Consider the following 23,370-nt stretch of genomic DNA (forward strand, 5'->3'; position numbering starts at 1 on the left):
TCCTTCGTATGCTACTGTTTTTTACAATGCTCACAAACTGGGGGTGTTTTACTATTCTGCTTGTCACCATCAGCTCCAGTGGACTTCACCCTGAAGGCAGCTGACTCTATAGTGATAACACTTGGCCCATTCATTGCACTTGATCTATCTTCTTCCAATCTAACTTCTGAACATACCTCCATGAGAGACGGAATTGGTTTCTGCCCTAGTATTCTACTGCGAACTGTATCAAATTTGGGGTGTAGCCCGGCAAGAAAATCATACACACGCTCAACCTCTTCTATCTTGGAGTATTGAATTCCATCTTGTGGGCAGGTCCAGATGATCTCCCGACATAGATCCATTTCTTGCCATAACAACGACATCTTGCTGAAGTATGATGTTACATCCATGCTCCCCTGTTTGCATTCGTAAACCTGTTTACGTAGAGTATATAGGCGGGATGCGTTCTGACGCCTTGAATATAACCTTCGGACTGCATCCCAAATATCCCGGGCAGTAGCTGAATAGAGTAAGGGTTTCCCGATTTGTGGTTCCATACTACTAATTAACATTGAGCGGAGCAAAGAATCCTCTGCCTTCCAGACACGCTCTTGGGGATCCCCAGGATTCGGTCGTGGTATCTCTCCAGTTAAATATCCAAACTTATGGCGTCCCTCAAGAACCATTTTAATGGTTTGGGACCAAGAGAAGTAATTTTGCCCATTCAACTTCTCTCCCGTGATCATTCCTGCAGAATTTCCAATTGTTCCAGATAAAAGATTAGAAGTTGGAGTAGGAAACATTGATACCGGATTTTCTGAATACATCGGGGAAGAATCATGGCCATTCAATCGGGCTCCCAGGGCGACCATCTGTTGCTGAAGACTAGCTAATTGTTGTTGGAGTTCCCCATGAGATTCAGATCTGGAATTTTTCTGTCTAAATACCATGGGATTTTCTTCAATGGATTCACCCATTCGAAACTGGGGCTGAACCGGATATACTTGAGGAAGAGGCTGTCCACCATGATGCTGTGAAGAAGCTCCTGCCGGAAGTCCACCAGCGGCAAAGTTCGGCAACCCATGACCGGCGCTGCTCCCAGACTGCTGTGATGGTGGGTAACGGATGAACGGCTCGGCGATCTGCTGTGCAGCGGAAGAAATCGCACCGATCTGACCCAACCCGGCAGCTGGAACACGCCCATGGGAAGAAATCGCGCCGATCTGACCTGACCCGGCAGCTGGAACACACCCATGATCGTCTGGTGAAGACGCGATTCTGTGCGACGCCGAGATACCTACCAGCTGTAGACCGATCGCGTGCGCCGGCTGGAGAACGTTTGAGGCTGAGACGGTTGTGAGCGACGCTGAGGATCCGATTGGTTGTGACCCGATTGCGTGCGTCGGCTGGAAGGCGTGACCTTCCACCACCACCTGCTGTTCAGCTGGAAGAATCCGATCGATGGTGTTCAGTTGGAACGGCTGAGACTGGAAGCTAATCGGCGAGCCAGCTGGAGCAATTCCACCACCTGGGATGATGGTTCGGAGATATCGGTCAACCGCTGCTTGAATCACAACCTCATTATTCAGCGTACCTTCACCTATTAAGTTTGACGACTGAGTTTCTTCTACCGGGGCTAGGGTTTCATCACCTTGCTCTGATACCATATTGAAATAGGGAAAGAAGACAACACAAGGAGTTTACGTGGAAAACCCTAATTCAGGGAAGAAAAACCACGATAGAAAAGAACTTATTATTTTTATATCACTTTACAATAGACCCAACCCTAGATATAAATAGAATAATGTGAAACCCTAATTTAGCAAATATAGTAAAAAGACAAAAATGCCCTTAGGGCTAATTTAACATATTTCAACATATATGTTATGACACTATCGCCTTGGGCACCCTAGTTTCCATTATATGAATTATCTGTTTCTTCATCTTTTTCATATTGTTAATATTTCTAAATTAAATTGTGATGTGTGTGTCCAAGCCAAACAGCCTCATGCATCATTAAAACCTCAGCCTTATAAGCCTTCCAAACTATTTACCCTCTTCCATAGCGATGTTTGGCGTCCGTCACCTGTTACTACCCCCACTGACAAGCGGTGGTTTGTAACCTTCATTGACGATCATACTAGGTTAACTTGGGTTTTTCTTCTGACAGACAAATCCGAAGTTACATTGGTCTTCCAATAGTTCTGTTGTTCTGTAGAAACCCAGTTCAATGCAAAAATCGCTATCCTTCATAGTGACAATGGTCGGGAATACTTTAATAATTCCTTTAGGGAGTTCTTAATCTCAAAAGGAATCGTCCATCAGAGTTCTTGTGCGTACACTCCCCAACAAAATGGAGTGGCCGAACGGAAAAACCGTCACCTTATTGAAGTTGCTCGATCTCTTATGTTGTCAACTTCTCTTCCGTCCTATTTATGGGGGATGTTGTTCTGATAGCAGCTCATCTAGTAAATCGAATGTCGCCCCAGGTTCTAAAATTCCAAACCCCCCTAGATTACTTCAAAGAGTCCTACCCTGATAACCGACTTATTTCTGATGTTCCCCTTCGGGTGTTTGAGTGTGTTGTGTTCGTCCATGGTCCTAACCGAACCAAGTTTACTCCTCGTGCCCAGAAATGTGTCTTTGTGGGGTACCCTCTTCATCAATGTGGGTACAAGTGTTATCATCCTTCTTCCCGAAAATACTTTGTCTAAATGGATGTGACGTTCTTCGAAGATCATCCCTTCTTTCCCAAGGGTTCCCTTCAGGGGGAGAATACTAGTGAAGAAACCAATTGGGGTCCAAGTCTATCCATCTTACCTGAACCCATTCTTGACATAAGTACCAACGAATCCATCCTGCCTACCAAACAAGTCCCATGGATCACATACTATAGGAAGAATCTCAGAAAGGAAATAGCGTCGTCTGTTATTTCTCCGGCTCCAGTCCATGAGTCAGAACGAGTGTCAGTTCCAAGTACTAATACTTCTATCCCTGATGATGGTAATATTTTTAATAAAACTGATGCCTGTGTTGAAAATGATGAGAGCAAAGACAGGGAAGACAATGACAACAAGTATGATTGCACCAGGAACAATGTGACTGAAGCAAGGAGTGATGATTGTGAGACACTTGTTCTAGCAGAGAACATTGTTGAAAGTGGAAAAGAAATGTCACCTATTCCAACAGAGAACACCGTTGAGAGTGGAAAAGAAATGACAGAGCATGAGACCTATGAGCAGAAGGTTGAGTGCAGTATGAAGCCCAAGGAGAATAAAGACCGTGATGCATCTCTTGACCTCCCGATTGCCCTGAGGAAAGGTATCAGATCGTGTACGAAATATCCACTACAAAGCTACTTGTCTTATGGCAACTTGTCTCCTGGGTTCAAGGCCCTCAAGACGAGCCTAGACACAGCTGTAATACCGAACAGTATACACACAACAATGGAGATTCCAAAATGGAAAGCCACAATCATGGAAGAAATGGGGGCGCTTGAGAAAAATCATACGTCGGACCAAGTTACTTTTCCAAATGGACACAAAGTAGTTGGATGTAAATTGGTGTTTAGTTCACAGTGAAGTATAGGCCCGATGGAACGATTGATAGATACAAGGCCAGATTAGTTGCCAGAGGCTTTACTCAGACCTTCGGGGTTCACCAGTAGCAAAATTGATTACAGTATGGGTTCTGCTCTCAGTTGCAGTTAACAAAGACCGGCCCCTGCACCAGTTTGATGTGAAGAATGCTTTTCTTAACGGAGAGTTGGAGGAAGAAGTCTACATGAGTCCTCCCCCAGGATTCGAGAAACAATTTAACCACTGAGTATGTAGACTAAAGAAGTCCTTGTATAGGTTAAAACAGTCCCCGAGAGCCTGGTTTGGTAGATTCACTACCTTTGTAAAGTCACAAGGGTATAGTCAGGGACACTCAGATCACACTCTCTTCACAAAGAGGTCAGTATCCGAGAAGATTGCCGTTTTGATTGTGTATGTAGATGATATTGTTATTTCAGGTGATGATGCTTCAAAGATTGACCGCTTAAAGACGAAAATGGCTGAGGAATTTGAAATCAAGGACCTTGGAAAACTGAGGTACTTCCTTGGAATGGAGGTGGCTCGATCGAAAGAAGAGATTTCAATTTCTGTTGATTATTTTCCTTTATTGTGAAATTTTATATTGTACTTATTGTACTATATTTGTTGTATTTTATTCTTTCCTTATTTGTAATTATTTTATTCTTTCCTTATTTGTAATTATTTTATTCTTTCCTTATTTGTAATTGGGTATTTCTTTTATTTAAGAAACCTTTTCCTCCTAAAATTAATAAAAGAAAAAATAATGTTTTTGTAGCATGGTATCAGAGAAACAAATTTTTTTTAATTATATTTGCTCTATAATTCATTGTGAAATTTTATATTATACTTATTGTATTATATTTGTTGTATTTTATTCTTTCCTTATTTGTAATTGGGTATTTCTTCTATTTAAGAAACCATTTTCTCCTAAGATTAATAAGAGAAAAAATATTTTTTTGTAGCATGGTATCAAAGAAACAAATTTTTTGAAACCCTAAAAACCCAAAAAAAAAACCCTATTTTAATTTTCTTTTTGAAACCCTAGAAAAAAACCCAGCCTTCTGTCGTCGCGATTTCGCAGTCTGTCGTCCGACCATGTCTGCGTCGCTAACCACCGTTTCCGCTGCCGAATGGTTGTCGCTGCCCGTCAGCTATAATTTTCCTAGTTGTTGGGAAGAAAGCCGCAGGAATGTTATGATTTACAAAAAACCTATTGACTAAGTTGAATGCTCTGTGTTGGTGACTGAAAATACTGCAATGAAGGCTTCTAATCAATCCAATAAGCCACATGAAAAGCCTCGTGTCTGGTGCGACCATTGCAATAAACCTCGACATACACGTGAAACTTGTTGGAAACTTCATGGAAAACCTGCGAATTGGAAAAGTTCTAAGCAACATGCCTCTAATGCTAATGTTGTTGACTCCAACCTATTTAATGAAGAGTAAATTGATCAAATTCTGAAGCTGCTACAGACCAATTCATCATCTGGTAATCCTAGTGTTTCCTTGGCACAATCAGGTATTTGTCCTCAAGTTCTCTCTTGCCTTAATTCATCTCCATGGATTATAGACTCTGGAGCTTCTGATCATATGACTAGTTCCTCTTGTTTATTTGAATCATATTCTCATGTGTATTGCCATGAAAAAATTCGCATTGCCGATGGCAGCTTCACCTCTATTGCAGGAAAAGGAACTATTTCTTTTACTATAAAACTTATATTACATTTTATCCTTCATGTTCCAAAATTAGCTTGTAACTTGTTGTCTGTTAGTAAACTCTCTAAGGATGCTAATTGTCGTGTTATCTTTTGTGAAACTCGTTGTATCTTTCAAGATCAGGAATCGGGGGGACGATTGGACGTGCTAGGATGATTGATGGTCTCTATTACTTTGATGAAGTTTCTGCTAGTCATAAAAAAGTTCAAGGCTTGAGTAGTGTTTGTTCTCCTTCTGTTAAAGAAACTATCATGCTTTGGCATCGTAGATTAGGGCATCCAAATTTCTTTTATTTAAAGTATATGTTTCCCGATTTATTTAAAGGATTTGATTGTTCAGTTTTTCAATGTGAAAGTTGCATTTTTGCCAAACATCATCGATACACCTATTTGCCTAAACCGTACAAGGCTTCATCACCTTTTTTCTTAATTCATACTGATGTTTGGGGTCCGTCTAAAGTCTTAACTCATAGTGGTAAGCGTTGATATGTTACCTTTATAGATGACCACACTCGTTTAACTTGGCTTTATTTGTTAACAAAAAAAGTCAGAGATAAAAGAGGTTTTTGTTTGGTTTTACAATATGATAAAGACTCAATTTCAAACTAAAATTCGAATTCTTCACTCTAATAACGGCACTGAATATTTCAATGAACAATTAACCAATTTTTTGCAAGAAAAGGGCATTTTTCATCAAGCTACGTATCGTGACACGCCTCAGCAGAATGGCATTGCTGAGCGAAAGAATAGACACTTACTTGAAGTTGCTCGTGCCCTTATGTTCTCTTGAATGTTCTAAAATATTTGTGGGGTGATGTCATTCTTACAGTTGCACATCTGATCAATGGAATGTCGTCTAAGGTTTTGAATTTTAAAACTCTTCTTAATCACTTAATGAGTTTTTTCCTAATAATTGGTTGTCTTCTGATTTACCAATTAAATTGTTTAGGTGTAATGCTTATGTCCATACTTCTCCTCTTTCTCGAACTAAGCTTGATCCTCAAGCCATTAAATGCATTTTTGTAGGCTATGTTTCTCATAAGAAAGCTTACAAATGTTTTGATCCTTTGACCCACAAGTATTTTGAGAGTATGGTTGTCTTTTTTGGAAAATCAACCTTTTTTGTCCCAAATTTTCTTCAGGGGGAGATATCTAACCTTGAAGATAATTTTTGGGATACTTTATCTCTCCCAAACATCAGTGGTCCTGCAATTATGAGCTCTAGTCCTTCAATACCAAGTATGGAGAGTTCTTCAGGGGGAGAAAACTACAAAATGACTCTACAAGTCGAAATCCTGAACTTCAGGTTTATACTAGAAGAAACTTGACTCAAAGAGTCCGAGGTCATACAATTGACTTATCACAAGACCAATCAAATACTCTAATGAATGATCCTGAAGATCCAGGTATTAGACACTACTCCTATTTCTCCTAGTTCTTCATCTACTTCTAATCCTTTACCTGATGTCTCTGATCTTGATATTCCAATTGCCTATAGGAAAGGTACTCGTAAATGCACCAAATATACCATCTTATCATAGATTGTCCGACTGTCATAAAGCCTTCACATCCAAAATAACCAACATATTTGTTCCAAGGAATATACAGGAAGCCCTAAATGATTTGAATTGGAAATTAGTAGTGATGGAAGAGTTCAATGCACTGAAACAAAATTGCACATGGGACATAGTCGAACTACCAAAAGATATGAAGACGGTGGGATGCAAATGGGTGTTCATTGTAAAATGTAAAACTGATGGTAGTATTGAAAGGTACAAGGCCAGATTGGTTGCCAAGGGGTTCACTTAGACCTATGGCATTGATTATCAAGAAACATTTGCTTCAGTAGCTAAAATTAATTCTATTAGAATCATGTTGTCTGTGGCAGTTAATTTTGATTGGCCTCTTTATCAACTTGATGTGAAGAATGTCTTTCTCAATGGGATCTTGAAGAAGAGGTTTTTATGGACTTGCCACCTGGTTTTGAGGTGGATCTCGGGATTAACAAAGTGTACAAGTTAAAGAAATCATTATATGGGCTTAAACAATCTCCCAGAGCATGGTTTGAACGGTTTGGAAAGGCAGTCACAAGTTGTAGATTCAGTCAAAGTCAAGCTGATCATACTATGTTCTATAAACATACTGAAGTGGTAAGTTGGTCATTTTGATAGTGTATGTTGATGATATCATTCTTACAAGTAATGATGAGACAAGACTGAATATCTTGAAGAAAAACCTTGCTAATGATTTTCAAATCAAGGACCTGGGAACCTTAAAGTATTTCCTAGGAATGGAGTTTGCCAGATCTAAAAATGGCATTCTTGTCAACCAGAGGAAGTATATTCTTGACCTATTGAATGAGACAGGTTTACTTGGTTGCAAGATGGCAGAAACTCCTATTGAGCAAAATTTAAAATTGGTTGCTGCTACTGAAAAAAAAGTAAAAGAAAAGGAAAAGTACCAGAGGCTTGTAGGGAGACTCATATACCTCTCTCACACACGTCCTGACATTGCTTTTGCAGTTAATGTAGCAAGTCAGTTCATGCATGTTCCCGGGTCAATTCACTTCGAAGCAGCTTATAGAATTTTGAGATATTTGAAAGGTATTCTAGGAAAAGGTATGTTATTCACGAAGCATGACCACCTAAACATTGAGGTTTACATTGATGCTGATTGGACAGGAAGCACGACTGATAGAAGATCTACTTCAGGGTATTGCTCTTTTGTTGGAGGAAATCTGGTTACTTGGCGAAGTAAAAAACAAAGTGTGATTGCAAGAAGTAGTGCTAAAGCAGAATTTAGGGTATTAGCCCATTGAGGGCATATAGATAAGAAGACTATTGGAAGAATTGAATTTCTCTCAGACAATACCCATACGCATCTATTGTGATAACAAGTCAGCAATTTCCATTGCCCACAATCCAGTTCTTCATGATAGGACTAAACATATTGAAGTTGATAAACACTTCATAAAGGAAAAGATTGATGCAAGAATAATATGCATTCCCTTCTCCAGACAGCAGAGCAAATCATAGATGTGTTAACTAAAGTTCTTCAAAGTGACAATTCAACAAGTTGATTGACAAGCTGGCTACGAATGATATCTTCAAACCAGCTTGAGGGGGAGTGTTGATTATTTCCTTTATTATGAAATTTTATACTGTACTTATTGTATTTTATTCTTTCCTTATTTGTAATTATTTTATTCTTTCCTTATTTGTAATTGGGTATTTCTTTTATTTAAGAAACCATTTCCTCCTAAGATTAATAAGAGAAAAAATAATGTTTTTGTAGCAGTTTCCCAATGGAAATATACTCTGGACTTGCTTAAGGAGACAGATATGACAAGTTGCAAACCAGTTGACACCCCTATAGAAGTGAATGCTAAGCTAAGTAATATGAGTGAAGGTGTACCAGTTAATAAAGAGAGATATCAGCGGCTTGTTGGAAAGCTAATCTATCTCTCTCATACTAGACCAAACATTTCATATGCAGTTAGTGTGGTGAGTCAGTTTATGCAGTCTCCTTACGAAGAACATATGAGGGCGGTGAAGCGCATCCTGAGGTATCTAAAAACGTCTCTAGGGAAAGGCTTGATGTTCAAAAAAACTGATAGATGGTGCATCAAGGCATACACAGATGCAGATTGGGCAGGTTCTGTGGTAGATAAAAAGTCGACATCAGGATATTGTACCTTCGTATGGGGTAACCTTGTCACATGGAGGAGTAAGAAACAAAGGGTAGTTGCCAGAAGTAATATCGAAGCTGAGTACAGGGCCATGAGTCTGGGGATATATGAAAAAATTTGGCTAGAAAAGGTTTTAAGTGATCTTGATCAAGGTCACACCAGTCCGATGAAACTCTATTGTGATAACAAAGCCATAATAAGCATAGCAAATAACCCAGTTCAGCATGACAAAACAAAGCATGTGGAGATTGATCGGCATTTCATCAAGGAGAGACTTGACAATGGCAACGTTTATGTCCCCTATATTCCTTCCAGCCAACAAATTACAGACATCTTAACAAAGGGACTGCCCAGACAGTTGTTTGACTCTTGTATTAGCAAGTTGGGTCTTATTGACATCTATGCCCCAACTTGAGGGGGAGTGTCGAAATTAGGGTTTTTTACTCTAGGGGAAAATTTGTCTTTTTCCCTGTACCCTAGGGTTTCCCTTTTTTTTTTTTTTTCTATCTATTTAAGCTGGTAGTCTCTGTATATACTTTGTATCAGTTTCTAATAAGAATCCTTTATCCCGTGGTTTTTTCTCCCTTATTAGGGTTTTTCCACGTAAACTTTGTGTGTGCCACTTTCTATCTCTACTCTGTCTTTTTCATCACGAGATATGGGGCCTTTGAATTTCTTATGATGCCCTTTGGCCTCACCAACGCCTCGGCAACTTTCTGTACTCTGATGAATCAGGTGTTTCATGAATACCTCGACAAATTTATCGTAGTATATCTGGACGATATCGTGGTTTATAGTGTCTCAATGGAAGATCATTGGTGCCATCTCCAACTAGTCTTCAAAAAGTTGAGGAACCAACTATACATAAAAAGAGAGAAGTGCTCCTTTGCCCTAGAGCGCATAAATTTCCTTGGCCACGTGATTGAATGTGGTCGAATAGGCATGGAAAAGGATAAGGTATCTGCTATCCGAGATTGGAAGGTGCCGACATCCGTGACAGAATTACGATCCTTCCTCGGACTAGCCAATTACTATAGGCGGTTCGTAGAAGGATTCTCCAGAAGGGCAGGACTATTGACTGAGTTGTTGAGGAAGGATAATCGTTGGAGTTGGACTCCTGAATGTCAAGCCGCCTTTGAGGGCAAGAAGAAAGTGATGATTGAAGGACCGGTCCTCGGAATTGCCGACATGTCCAAACCTTTCGAAGTTGAGACAGATGCTTCAAACTTTGCGTTGGATGATGTTCTCCTTCAAGACAGACACCCCATCGCGTATGAGAGTAGAAAACTAAATGATGCAGAACGGAGGTATATGACCTCCGAAAAAGAGATGTTGGCATTAGTTCATTGCCTGAGGGCTTGGAGACAATATCTCTTAGGGGCCAAGTTTGTGGTCAAGACAAACAACAGTTCCATCTGCCACTTTTTCAACCAGCCAAAATTGTATCGTCAAAGCAGGCATGATAGCAAGAATGTTTGGCAGATTCGATTTCTAGTTTAAGCATAGACCGGGGAAATGCAACCAAGCGGTCGATGCCCTTAGCCGGAAGAGCAAGCATGCGGCCCTGTGCATGTTTACGCATCTGAAAGCAAGTACGTTGAGTGGAACAATACGCGAAACTGTCAAGGCACACTTGGCAAATGACACGTCGGCTCAAGCCATTATGCAGTTAGCCAAAGAAGGGAAGACACGCCAGTTTTGGGTTGAAGACGACTTACTCTACACCAAGGGTAATCGCCTTAACGTTCCCTGATCTGGGGAGCTACAAAGATCACTAATGAAAGAGTGCTACGACATGCCATGGGCAGGACACAATGGTTGGCAGAGAACTTATGCGCTATTAAAACAAGGTTACTATTGGCCGAGCCTTCAAGACGACGTCATGCAATTTACCAAGACTTGTCTTGTCTGCCAGCAAGATAAAGTCGAAAGGGCAAAATTAGCAGGTCTGCTAGAGCCCTTACCTGTGCCCTCTAGACCGTGGGAGAGTGTGTCACTCGACTTCATCACCCACTTACCCAAAGTTGGAGAGTTTGAATCGATCCTTGTTATCGTCGACTGATTCTCAAAATATGTCACATTTATCCCAACGCTGAAAATGTGTACGGTTGTGATGACTGTCCAATTGTTCTTCAAACACATCGTGAAATTATGGGGTGTTCCTGCGAGCATCGTTAGTGATCACGACGGGAGATTCACCGAAACCTTTTGGACGGAATTGTTCAAGATATTGGGATCTACATTGAATATTTCTTCTAGTTATCATCCTCAAATATACGGCCAGACTGAACGCTTTAACAGCATGCTTGAAGAATATCTGCGTCACTTTATCAACACTAGACAAAAGAACTGGGTTCAGTTGTTAGATGTTGCTCAGTTCAACTTTAACAGTCAGCAAAACTCCTCAACCGGAAAGACGGCCTTTGAGATACTATGTGGTAGACAGCCATTCATGCCACACCTGGTGGACCACCCCTATGTAGGCAAAAGCCCTCAGGCGTATAACTTCACCAAAGAATGGAGTCAAACCTTCGAGATAGCACGCGCCTACCTAGAGAAAGCGTCAAGGAGAATGAAGAAATGGGCTGATAGGAAGCGCATGCCCCTCGAGTTCCAAGCTGGGGACAAAGTTCTGATCAAGTTGCGACCAGAACAATTCCGTTTCCAGGGCCAGAGAGACCAACACCTCGTATGAAAATATGAAGGATCAGTTGAGGTGATTGAGAAAGTCGGAAAAACCTCGTATAGGGTTCAGTTATCCTCATAAATGAAGATCCATCCTGTCATCCACGTGAGTATACTAAACCCCTATCACCCCGACCCCGATGACGAGCAACGTAACATGTTGATGTGTCCACCTGTCACGATGAAGAATTCAACTGAGAAGGAAGTCGCGCGAATTCTAGACAAACATATACGTTGTATTGGAAGATCAAGGCGAGAACTGACAGGATTCTTGGTGAAATGGAAAGACCTCCCTGACGAAGAAATCAGCTGGAAGTGCGCAAAATACCTGAAGAATGTTGCTCCAACGATTACTGAGTTCGAGCAAAGTCGGTTGACGGGGATGTCAACCAATTAAGTGGGGGAGAATGTCACGGCCATGCTTGTCCAAGGCCTGTTGCCCATGGTCGCATGCCCAATCCAACCCCTTTTTTATCATGCTTTCATGTTATGTATTTCATTAGTTGAGTTAGTTTGCTTTCCTTGTACTTTTTGTTGTAAGTGATCACTCGCCCTTTTGCATATGCAAGGGTGCCAGTTGGCTTTTTGTTCAAAATGCACTATATGGGGATAAGACTAATCATCACTTCCCCATACCCGGTGTGGTATGTTATAAAGTTGTTGTTGTTGCTTATTGCTTTCTAGCCTACTACAATCTTTCTCTTTTCTATTCGCACATTCAAACGTTTGCGAAAACCTTTTTCTCTAAACTCGTTTTCTCTAAAACAGAGGTAGAGGTTGCAAGAGGCACCCAGTGTGCCACCGGCGTTCCGTATTCGAATTGGCTGACTTGTTTGTGAGTAGAAATAAGTATTGCACAATCGCTAAGTGAAGCTTCTAAAAGTGCGATTGTGACACAGCATGTCTCCACCATTCTATTAGTATTGATCTCAATACTTGGTGAGATCAATGAATGCCAGAAGGAGGTCTTTTCCTTGGTGATTCTCTAAGGTAGATTAGAGCCACATCCTTTAAACAGAAAGTGCCAATATATAAGGCATCAGACCTCCACTTTTACTATTTCTTACGGGTAATATTTCATCATCATCCCAGAACACAGTAATCATGAAATCTGATCTTCAGCAATAGTATAAGAGGTGCAACGCCATAAATAAATTTTAAAAAAAAACAATAATAATAATTGTAAAAAATAGTATGAAAGACAAAAGGAGTGCTGCTAAATTCCCAATAATATATCTTATATACCTAAAGAAAAAACAAAGACAATTAATAGCAATCTACTTACCCATAACAAAGCTAAGAACATAAGGAACTGTTTCATGTAGTACATCAGGCATAGCTCCTAACAACGGAAACAGGGGTTGCAATTGAGACCAGCCAAAAGAAGTAGCTAATGGAAGGCCAAAAAACTGTCAAACTTTCTGAAGCGCAAGACCTAACCGTGTCATGTGATTACATGAAGTTGAAGTTAAACTGCAAATATGGAACCCACCTGGATTTGCTAAAATCAAAACAAGGTCCATTTTAGGATTACGTGAAGCCACTGCAAGTGCTAAGCACCCTCCAAATGAGTCCCCAACTAAATAAATTGGTTTGTTTGGGGAACAAGCATGCTCTGACCTGATAGTTTCTTCAACGAGCTTCACAAGTCCTTCAGATAACACAAGTCTGTTTCATCAGCAGTATAAATGAACAATAACAACAATGTAGACCTTACCAAGTTAAAGTTTTATGTGCAGTCACAAATCTATATGAATTACCTAAAAACTACAGGAAGTTAGATCCATAAGTCCAACATACCTATCTTCAGTTAATTCTTAAATATGTCAATGTAAACCAAATATCAACGCTGACTTGATATCATTAATTTCTGGCCAATAATCATAGTCAGGTTCTTAGCAAGGCCAAAATTTCCCACTCAATTTCTTAGGGAAAGGGTTCATTTTCTTAATTATGTCAATGTTGTTTTCTTAATTATGTCAATGTTGTACACCCAATATAAATGTTTACTTGATATCATTATTTTCTGGCCGATAATCATATTCAGGTTCATAGCTACGCAGAAATTGCCCTCCCAATTTCATGGGGAAAGGATGAATATTGTTTTCATGCATCATTTGTCCACCAAAGTGAGGCATATTGCCAAATTTCTCCCAAACCAGAAACCAGGATCACAAATGAACAATATATCGGTTACACAGCTCTACCATCAAAGTTGTTTCAATTTAACAGGGGAAAAGTTGACTCGGGAAGTAGTAATAAAACTGTATCCATGAAAATATTCTAGCCATTAAGAAAAAGTTTAAACCTTCAAATGGCGTTCGATCTTGAACAGGAATATGTAGGCACCGAACTTCAAAAGCCCTGCATCAGAAGATCAATACCTTAATGAACGCTGGTTTTACTTACAGGTGAAAGAAATGTCACCAATTCAAACATATTTATTATTCTAATTCCTAAATCAAATATAAAATGACAGAACATTAATCCAAATTTAGTGCGGTTTATACACAAGGCCATGTGCATGTGCAGAGAGAGAGAGAGAGAGAAAAGGAGAAGAGGCAAAAGCACAAACAACTAAGTTGCCAATGGCAAGAAATTAAAGAGAAAATTTCTCTTTATTGGCTACACAAAGCGCAATGATTCCAGTTATTCATACTAGCATGATCAAGGTTAAATATCTAATGTATCTTGGATTCAAAGTGCATTGAAATTTTCTCTTTGTGCTGCCTTCTTTTACCACTCCACCAAAGAGGCAGTTACAAATTTCAAGGAGTGTCAATTCAACAGTATCGGACGTGAATGGCTTACTTCCCAAGAGCTTTATGATGCATGATAAGGCCACATCCAGTGCCATCCATTCCTACAGAGTACAAAACCAATACCAAACCCGAATTAGATAAAAACATCACACTTTCAAATCACAAAAATTCATTGAAAGTTGGAAAAGATTAAAACACGTGTTCAAAGAGTAAGCATACTATCAAAAATTGACCAAAAAAACAAAATTAGAACCATGTTCGTTGATTTCTCTCTTGACCAGACGTTTAGAAAACTGTTTGGATGTTTTTGTAGAGGACAAGAACTATTTACTATGATTCTTCCAAATGATGTACTAAGAGCTCTAGTTCTCTAAAGTTCTGTTAATAACAGTTCCTTTCTTTTGTACATATACAAATACAGAGCCATAATTTTTTATTTATATCCACAAATGACGACATACCATTTCCCAGTTCCCCTATTTTCTATACTTAGCCATTCCATATTTCAAATATTGGAATTAGTTTTTCAAATACAAAAACCCAAAACACCCATTTCTGCAGTTTTGAACTTGTCAACTGGTGCAAAATAATTACCAGGTAAAAACAAAAGAATTGGAGAACCCTTTAATGGAGATCCAGATGCAACAGGGCAAAACCAGCGAGGTGGACCGCCATCAGGATGCTGAGTAAAATCCTTAGCGGCAGCAAAGTAATCTTTCACAGTCACAGTCCCATACCCATCATCCCAAAATGGCTCCAACTTCTGTGGAACATCATCCCTCAACTTAATCTTTTTCTCTGAAGATTTAGACTTTAACCAACCATTGCCCTTATCTATTGAAGACCAACTTCCCTCCTTCTCCCCAACCACAGAAGCTCCATTCACCACAGCTGAAACTGAATCAGCTGAAGCTCCACCTTCGCTTCTAACTCGCACTCCCCATGAATTCCTACTCCGTTGAACTGAAACTCCAAACAATGACACCCCAACTCCTAAACAAGATGCCATAGCTTACACAAGCAATGAGCTAAGCCAGACCCTTTCTTCAGCTTCACAAAAGCAAGAGAACTACAAGCTTCGACCCTTCCCACTTTTCCCACTTCCCAGAACAACTTAAATAAAGCGAACATTCAGTTTCCAAAGAGAGAGAAAGAGAATCCCCTTGAACTCTCGAGCTAAAAACAAACCAACCAACACGTTCTGCGTTGAGCTGAGAACCATATGAATCACGAGTGATTCAGCAACAAAAAGGGTTAACTTAAAGCAGCCCTTCACAGCTATTACGTATAGCTAATCCGAAATTTTCAAAATTCTTTTGGAACACGTATTAACGAACTTTCCCGAATCAAACAAACGCAGGGAAAGTAAAAAGGATCAATGTCTCACTGTCACATTCATAATTAAGCAATGAGAACCATACGCGTGATGGTAGGAATTCAGAGAATAGATAAACAATACATCGGAAAAAGTGAACTGAAAAGTGCGAATAAAGTAGAAATTACCGTGGGGCATTGGCCACCGAGCTTGAAATTATGAAGAATTGTGGGCTCATGTGGGTCCTCCAAGAGAAAGAGAAAGAGAAAGAAATGGATAATCAGCTGCTGGACCAGCAAGCCATGAGCTCTTGTTTTGCTCACTCTGCATTTCACAGCCACTCATAAACTGCATCACAAACGTCTTATTCGAGGCTTTTGAGAAAGAAAGCAAAACTACTGAGATTAGTTAGTATCTAATTGCCAGGTTGCTTTCAAACAAAATATGGAAAAGATTGTTCTGAAGAAAAAAAATATTAAATATCATTTTGGTTTTTTTGTTCACTTAAATGTAGTCATTGCTAATTTATTGTCTATTTTTCTAAGAAAATCTTTTTTGTTTTGTATTAGCATTTTTCTCTAAATTATATTTTCATATATTATATTTTCTGGCATGAAAATTATTATATTATTTAATAATTGACTTTGAGTGACTAAATTTAATATTTATTGAAAGTATATAGGCTAAAATTAGACAATTGAAAGATATTTATGTACATAATTTATATCTCTCTATGAAAAATAGGCTTTTTTACGTTTGGTAAAACATATTTAAAATCATTAAAGAAAACACTTTTAGATTTCCTTAAATTACGGAGGATTTTTAATTAATGTTTAGTTTTCAATTTTATACTTTACAAAAAAAAAAATTATTTTATATATTTATCTATTTCTATTTTTCATGAGTTAAATGCATCAATTTTTTAAAAAAGGTATACTATATTGATTTGTTTTAAATAGAGTTATTTCCCTAGATATTTAAAAATTAATCTATAACAAATAAAATTTATCATACTAAACAATTATTTAAAATCAAATATCTATTAGATACAAAATTGAAAATCTTTGAAATATTCTTAGACCAAATAGATACAAATCTAAAAGTTGAGAAATTAGGCTCATTTGTAGGGTTAGCAAAATTTCTCGGTCCCATGACCCCACCCCCGATCGGGATTAGGAATCCTCAATTCTTTAGGGCCCCCGACCCCGACCCGACTCTAATTAGATTTTTAATATATTTTTCTAAATATATAAATTAGGTATTTTAATTTCATTTAGCCCAATCTAAGCCCAACTAAAGTGTCCAAGACCAAACCACAGATAATTTTAGGAAAAAAATTAAAAAGAAAAAAGGTTCCCATGAAGAAACAAAAGGGAAAACGGGGAATGGGTCCCTGCCCTGATAGGGAATCCTCGTCCTATCCCTGCCCTGTTGCCAACCTTACCCATTTGGTAATCATTTCGTTTTTGGGTTTTTAAAATTAAGCCTATAGACACTATTTTGATCTTTAAATTTCCTCCATTGTTATCTACTTTTTACCTACACGTTAAAAAACCAAGCCAACATTTTGAAAATTAAAAAATATAGCTATTTAAAACTTTTTTTATTTTTGAAATTTGACTAAGAATTCAACCATTATACTTAACAAAAAATCATTGTAAGAAATAATGACAAAATATGCTTAATTTTTAAAAACTAAGAACAAAAAATAAAATGTTACCAAACGAGATCTGAACTTGAAATTTAAGTTTTCAAAACATTTATGATGTGATATTCTTAAAAATATTTAGCATCGATAAAAAAAAAATTACATGTGATAATCACATGGTAAAATTTTTAAATCTATTTTTTAAATGAAAGATCCAATTATCAACTTTTTAAATTGTAATTAGTATCTTATCTACTAAATTATATTTGAATTTACAGATACCAACATTTTAGATATTGAGTTGAGGAAGTAAAAATGAAAAAGTTCTTATTTAAAAAAAAAAAAAAATGAGAAAGCTTGTGTTGCATAATTTTGGTTGAAGGTTGTACTGTCTGATGGGATACATTGCAACCCAACACGTAGCAAGGGAGAGCGTAATGAAAAGGTTACTTGTACCATCATAAAGTGCTAACAAAAAGGAAATAATATTTTTTTAATCATTAAATTTTTCTATAGTTTTTATTTGGTTTTTAAAATATTACACATTTAATCCATAATTTTAAATTTCATTTCAATATAGTCTCTAACTTTTCAAATGTTATAATTTTACCTTTGAGATTTAAATTTTGTTTCAATTTAGTCCCTAAATTTCAAAACTTTACATTTTTAATCTCAATTTTTCATTAAATATTCATTTGATTATTTTTATTGATTAGCAACAAATAATTATAAAGTGAAATTTTACATTTAATTTTAAAAGTGATAAACTTGTGAAACTTAATTATTATAATTCTTTTAACGCGATTTAATTTATTAACCTAAATTAATTCTAAAAATAGAAGTGGGTATTTAGTCAAAAATCGAGTTAAAAGTATAAATCTTGAAACATATGGTCTAAATTAAAGCAAAACTCAAATGTTAGTGATAAAGTTGTAGCATTTTAAAATTTAAAGACTAAATTGAAATCAAACTAAAAATTTAATAATTAAATGTGTAACATTTTGAAATCTATAAATTAAATAAAAATTAGATTTTAGAAAAAAAATATTTTTTTAAAAAAATATATATATATCGATATAATGACGGCCAACCACTTCCGATACTTTATGACCGTCAACCACTTTTGATGATCTAAGTGTTGAATTTAATATGATTTTGATAAAGTAAAAAACATATTTTATTTCTTCTCCGTCATCGTTTGGTTGGGGCGTAGATCACAACCGTCGATAATATCATATATTACATACTTCTTAACTTTAGTATCAGTTGGCCAATGATTCACTTGAGTTGGGTGAATTCGTTCTCATATCTTATTATTAACTCATTTAGTTATTTCTAGTCTCATTCAAATTATTTGTTTTTTTTTTACGATATGTGAGGTGGAGAATTGAATATCTAATTTCGAAATTAATAGTGTAAGTTTTTATGCTAGTTGAATTGTGCTCATGTTACATAGTCTCGTTCAAATTATCTGATCAAGAAGCTTCAAGTTTTTATTATGTTGTGACCCACATGATGACTTTTGATATCGATCGATTATGTTATGATCTTATCTCAAGCTCTCGATTAGTAACCTGATTAATAAGTGTCATTATTATACTATTATTATGATATATTTGTTCAACAAACCTGACCCACATAAATTATCTTTTATATTATATCTTCCCTACAAAACCATGTTAATATAAAGTATATATGTATTTTTTTTTAATAATAACACTATAATGGTAAAAAAAAAGAAAGTAGTTAAAAGAGAATTTCTAAAATAGATATAAACAATATCTTTTATATTTCTTTTTAGAGTATGTTTTAATTGATTAAAAATCTAGTGGCCACATTTTCCACATTTGCTTACCCAGAAGGGAATAGAAGGAATTAAAAAAAAAAAAAAAAAAAAAAACTGAAGATAAAGCAAGTTGCCAAATTCTAACAGAACTTGGAAAAGTTCACACCTCGTCTTTTGGCAATTGCCTAAACATTTAAATTTCCTCTCTCTCTTTTTTTTTTTTTGGTTGCCTTTACCAAGAAAGCTTATAGAAGAAAATGAATTATTAAATACCAATTTTGAGATAATGTACATCTATATTAGGACCAACGATGGAAGTATAATTACATGACAATTTTTTACATGCCAATTTTAGTCACTATCCTCGAGAGATGAACAAATCTATTCATTCCATTGTAACTTTAGTTTATTTTCAATAATATTACTATGATTTGAAAAAATGTTTTTCTTGATGTTGTTCTCTCCCTCCTTATTTAATTTGGAGTTTGAGAGAGTCTGGCTGTGGTGCTATTTAATTGTTTGTATTTTACTTGAAAAAAGATGAATATATACTTTTCAAGAATATTTCTATGATTTGAAAAAATGTTTTCCTGATGTTGTTCTCTCCCTTCTTATTTGATTTAGAGTTCGGAAGAGTTTGGTTGTGATGTTGTTTAGTTGTTTGTCTTTTACTAAAAAAAAATAAGAGTATATATATATATATATATATATGTATGTATAGCATTTTCTCTATGATATACCCCAAATTGAAAAGACAACTCTATGGTTTTTAGTTTGAATCAATTAAAAAGTCGGCATCGAAATGTAGCTTTAAATTAGTAGAAATTGTCGAAAGAAGTGGGGACACCCTAGGTTGAAAAGAAGTGGTTTGATTAATGTAACTAATGGTTGTCAAATCAATTTGATTTTTCCAAACGTATTAAGAAAAGCGAAAGAAAAATTAAAAACTTAAAAAGGAATATTGAATGGTGATTTTGTGTACTCAGTTAAAATGTGGTTTTAGTTTGGTACTATTTTAGTCTCTACCGATTGTTACTTCTGATCAATGAAAACTAATTTAAATCTCTATGTTTCAAGATGAAAGAAAAAAAAATTTGAATCGCTAGCAATCCACCTCACCTTCTTATCATTTATGCATCAAGTTTAGCTTAGGTCTAAACTTAAAGTTTTAAGGATTGTTCGAGCTTCAATAGAGCTGGTCCAACTTTCCACGATCAAACCTACATCTAAACCTTTGGATTAGACTCATTAGATCAAAGTTTGGATCTAGTTTGAGTAGGGTTTGAGTTGACCGATCCAAATATGGCTCATTGATAAGGCTAAATTACCCACTCGTGAAACTCCACTTATGCTTCAACAACCAAAACCAAATAGATTCATGATTAACGTCTTAATCTGACAAACCACAAATGATAGGACTTCACTTGTAGAGTTCGTTAAACCTCTCACAGTAGTTGGCAACTTTACCTAGTGAACTCGCAACGCATAGAGATGTCCATGAAACAGGGACAATGCTCGCAAAATTCCCCATTTAATTTTTATATGAACTGAAGCATGAATTCCTTACGCGAAATTCGTGAGGATTAGGTTTTTACGAGAAATTATTCTTTGTTTACTTTTTTTTTTTTTTGAAGAAATCAATGAAATTAATTTTTTAAATGAAAAAAAAAAATCGATTAAATAGTTGATCTTCTATTACCAATCCTCATTTTCTCCTTTAAATGGTTAACTCTAGATAAAAAAAATTCTTAAACCTTTTAATTAGACTAAAATTATTTATCCATACATAGTAGTTTAGAAATGGTTCAAACATATCAAATCATTTAGGAGGCGTCTGACGCACAGAGTTGAGTTGAATTGTTAATTATTATTTGGAAAGTTAGATTAAGTACGTGTTTGGAGTACAGAGTCATTAAGTTGAGTTGAGGTACCCAGTACATTTTTTCTAAACGAAATGATTTTGTCTTAGATTTTTTTTTTCTTTTTGCTATTTTTTAGTTTCCAACTACACATATTTTCCTACAATTTTTAACACTAAAAATGCTTATTTTTTCCATTCTTAAAAACAAATTCCAACAAAGTAAGCATATAATAAACACAAATTTCAAATTCAATTTTTGAACACTCAATTACATAACATATATTTTTTTTTCCAAACCTAAATATCAAACATATATCAAACAAATGAAAACTTTTCACAACTATTTAGCATTCAGTCATGAAGAACAAATTCTAACAAAGTAAACATATACTAAACACAAATTTTGAACACTCAATTACATAACATATATTTTTTTCCATTCCTAAACACCAAACATATTTCAAATCAATGAAAACTTTTCACAACCAGTTAGCCTTCAATCATGAATATCGAAGAAGCTTAAAAATGGAACAACTTTTTGTTTTTCCTTCTTGAAAAATGTGACATATTTTCACCACACAATTTTTACACTCAATTGCGTAACAATTCTATTGACATCTCCAAAGACATGTCATATTCTAATAAAATGAACATTTTCTCTAATCTCTAACACTCAATGTTTAACCCTAGATTAATTTTAACTCAATCGTAATGTTAATTAAACAAAAAAACAAAAACAAAACTTACTTTTATCTTTTTTTTGCCCATTTGTGTGAAATACGAATTTCAACTTTATGGTTAATGTTTTTTTTTTCCTTTTTTGTGCAAACATTTGAGTTTTTACATTTTATATTAATACAAAGAAATGATTTTTTTTTTGTGCAAACTTGGTTTTTGCAAATATTTTCTTGTTCAAACATTTTTATGGTTAGTTTTTATGATTAAGTCTAATTTGCCACTTACAAATAAAATAATAATGTCCATAAAAATGTTTATGAACATGTGAAAAAAATGTATAAAGATTAGTAACACTCAATACAACACAAATTGTTCTCCAAAAAATAAACAAAATTTGGACCATAAAAAGTAGACTCCAAATGAACCTCAACTAATCATTGAGGAATTTTGCAATTAGTTTGGACCCTACAAGTAAGATAACAAACTATCACTACAAGAAATCATATCTTTCCTGATGCTTAACATCACGGGAAAATGGTCGAAAATACATCAAGAGTGTTGGGGTCGATGCCCTAAATCTCGTAGGGTTCTATAATTTGTAATTGTAATATACATACATTGTATTTATGTAATACAATATTTAATGTTTTATTTCAAAATTGGTTGCATTAGCTACAAACCAATAAACTAACATCCAAGATCATCTTGTAGCTTAAACATGTATGTAGATTAAACATGTATGTAGAGACATATGGTAGATCATGTTTAAGTGATAACCTAAATGGTCTGTAGTAGATGGATAAGGCTGAATATCTTATCTTGATGCCAATACGAGTATAGCCCGTTTTGTAGATGTTATAATTGTTGTAAAGTGCTACAAATGATCTGATCCTGATCATTCATGTGAAGACATATGAGCAGGGATATTTTATACAAAGGAGTTTGTATAAGACTGAACCACGAATTGTGTAGTCTCATTATATAACGACATTCATAATAAAGACTTACATTTCACCAGGATGACCATAGGTAACATGATCTAAATCTTGAGTGAGTTGTGAACCCCTGTCTATGAAGGCGGTCCTTTGATTTGTATGGATGAGAGTGTCTAGATCCCCGACTCAACAAGCCTACCATTTTTGGAATTCGTCTGATTGGGGAGTTGGGAACACAACTACACAAGAAGGAATTCACTCCTTCCTCAAGTTGGGGTAAATAGATAAATTGCTCCCTTAAGGGCTGATTTTGAGACTTGAACAATGTGGCGCCACACCCTCTCCTGGCTCGAGAGAGGTTCTATCACAGGACTATGATTGTTCATTAGAGGGATTAGTGGTACTTAATGAATTAAATGTAACTACAGAGGCAAAACGGTAATTTTGGCCTAGCTGCACTTACGAGCAATTTGTGAAGGGTTATCGTATTGTTGATTGGTTATATCCAATGGACATAGAAATATATATGTAGTGCGAAGAATGCAGCTGGCGGTCTTTAGTGGAGTGCCCGTCAATTAACAGATAATGAATAATTTAAATTAAAGAGTTTAATTAATTATTCACATACCATTAAAGCTTCAAACTACATGTCCATGCGTTCCCCTTGGTAGCTCAACGGGATTTAATGAGAATCAGTTTTTGGATTAATTTGAATTGTTCAAATTAATTGAGGGAAT

At 36.2% G+C, this 23,370-nt stretch overlaps 1 protein-coding gene across 9 annotated transcripts in view; it reads right to left on the reverse strand.

Annotated features, from left to right (window-relative positions):
• The window catches only part of PES1 (Esterase/lipase/thioesterase family protein), a 34,321-nt gene extending 18,186 nt beyond the window's left edge, over window positions 1-16,135 (reverse strand). For 4 of the 9 annotated variants that reach the window (XR_016530152.1, XM_039034184.2, XM_039034180.2 and 1 more), the window contains exons 1-5: window positions 15,005-15,914; window positions 14,460-14,511; window positions 13,957-14,012; window positions 13,141-13,299; window positions 12,934-13,038 (exon numbers count right to left, since the gene is read on the reverse strand). Coding sequence is in view for 8 of the 9 variants with exons in the window: in XM_039034184.2 (XP_038890112.1) it covers window positions 12,934-13,038; window positions 13,141-13,299; window positions 13,957-14,012; window positions 14,460-14,511; window positions 15,005-15,419 (787 nt within the window). In the remaining variant the exon portion in view is untranslated. Of the gene's footprint in view, window positions 1-12,933; window positions 13,039-13,140; window positions 13,300-13,956; window positions 14,013-14,459; window positions 14,512-15,004 lie in introns of all 9 variants that reach the window. The other 5 variants (XM_090314778.1, XM_090314777.1, XM_039034182.2 and 2 more) reach the window with 2 other exon arrangements.
• Between the last annotated feature and the right edge of the window lie 7,235 nt (window positions 16,136-23,370).

This window comes from Benincasa hispida, chromosome 6, assembly GCF_027475165.1.
Source record: "Benincasa hispida cultivar pf3 chromosome 6, pf3_genome.v1.1, whole genome shotgun sequence".
In the NCBI taxonomy this organism is placed as follows: Eukaryota; Viridiplantae; Streptophyta; class Magnoliopsida; order Cucurbitales; family Cucurbitaceae; genus Benincasa; species Benincasa hispida.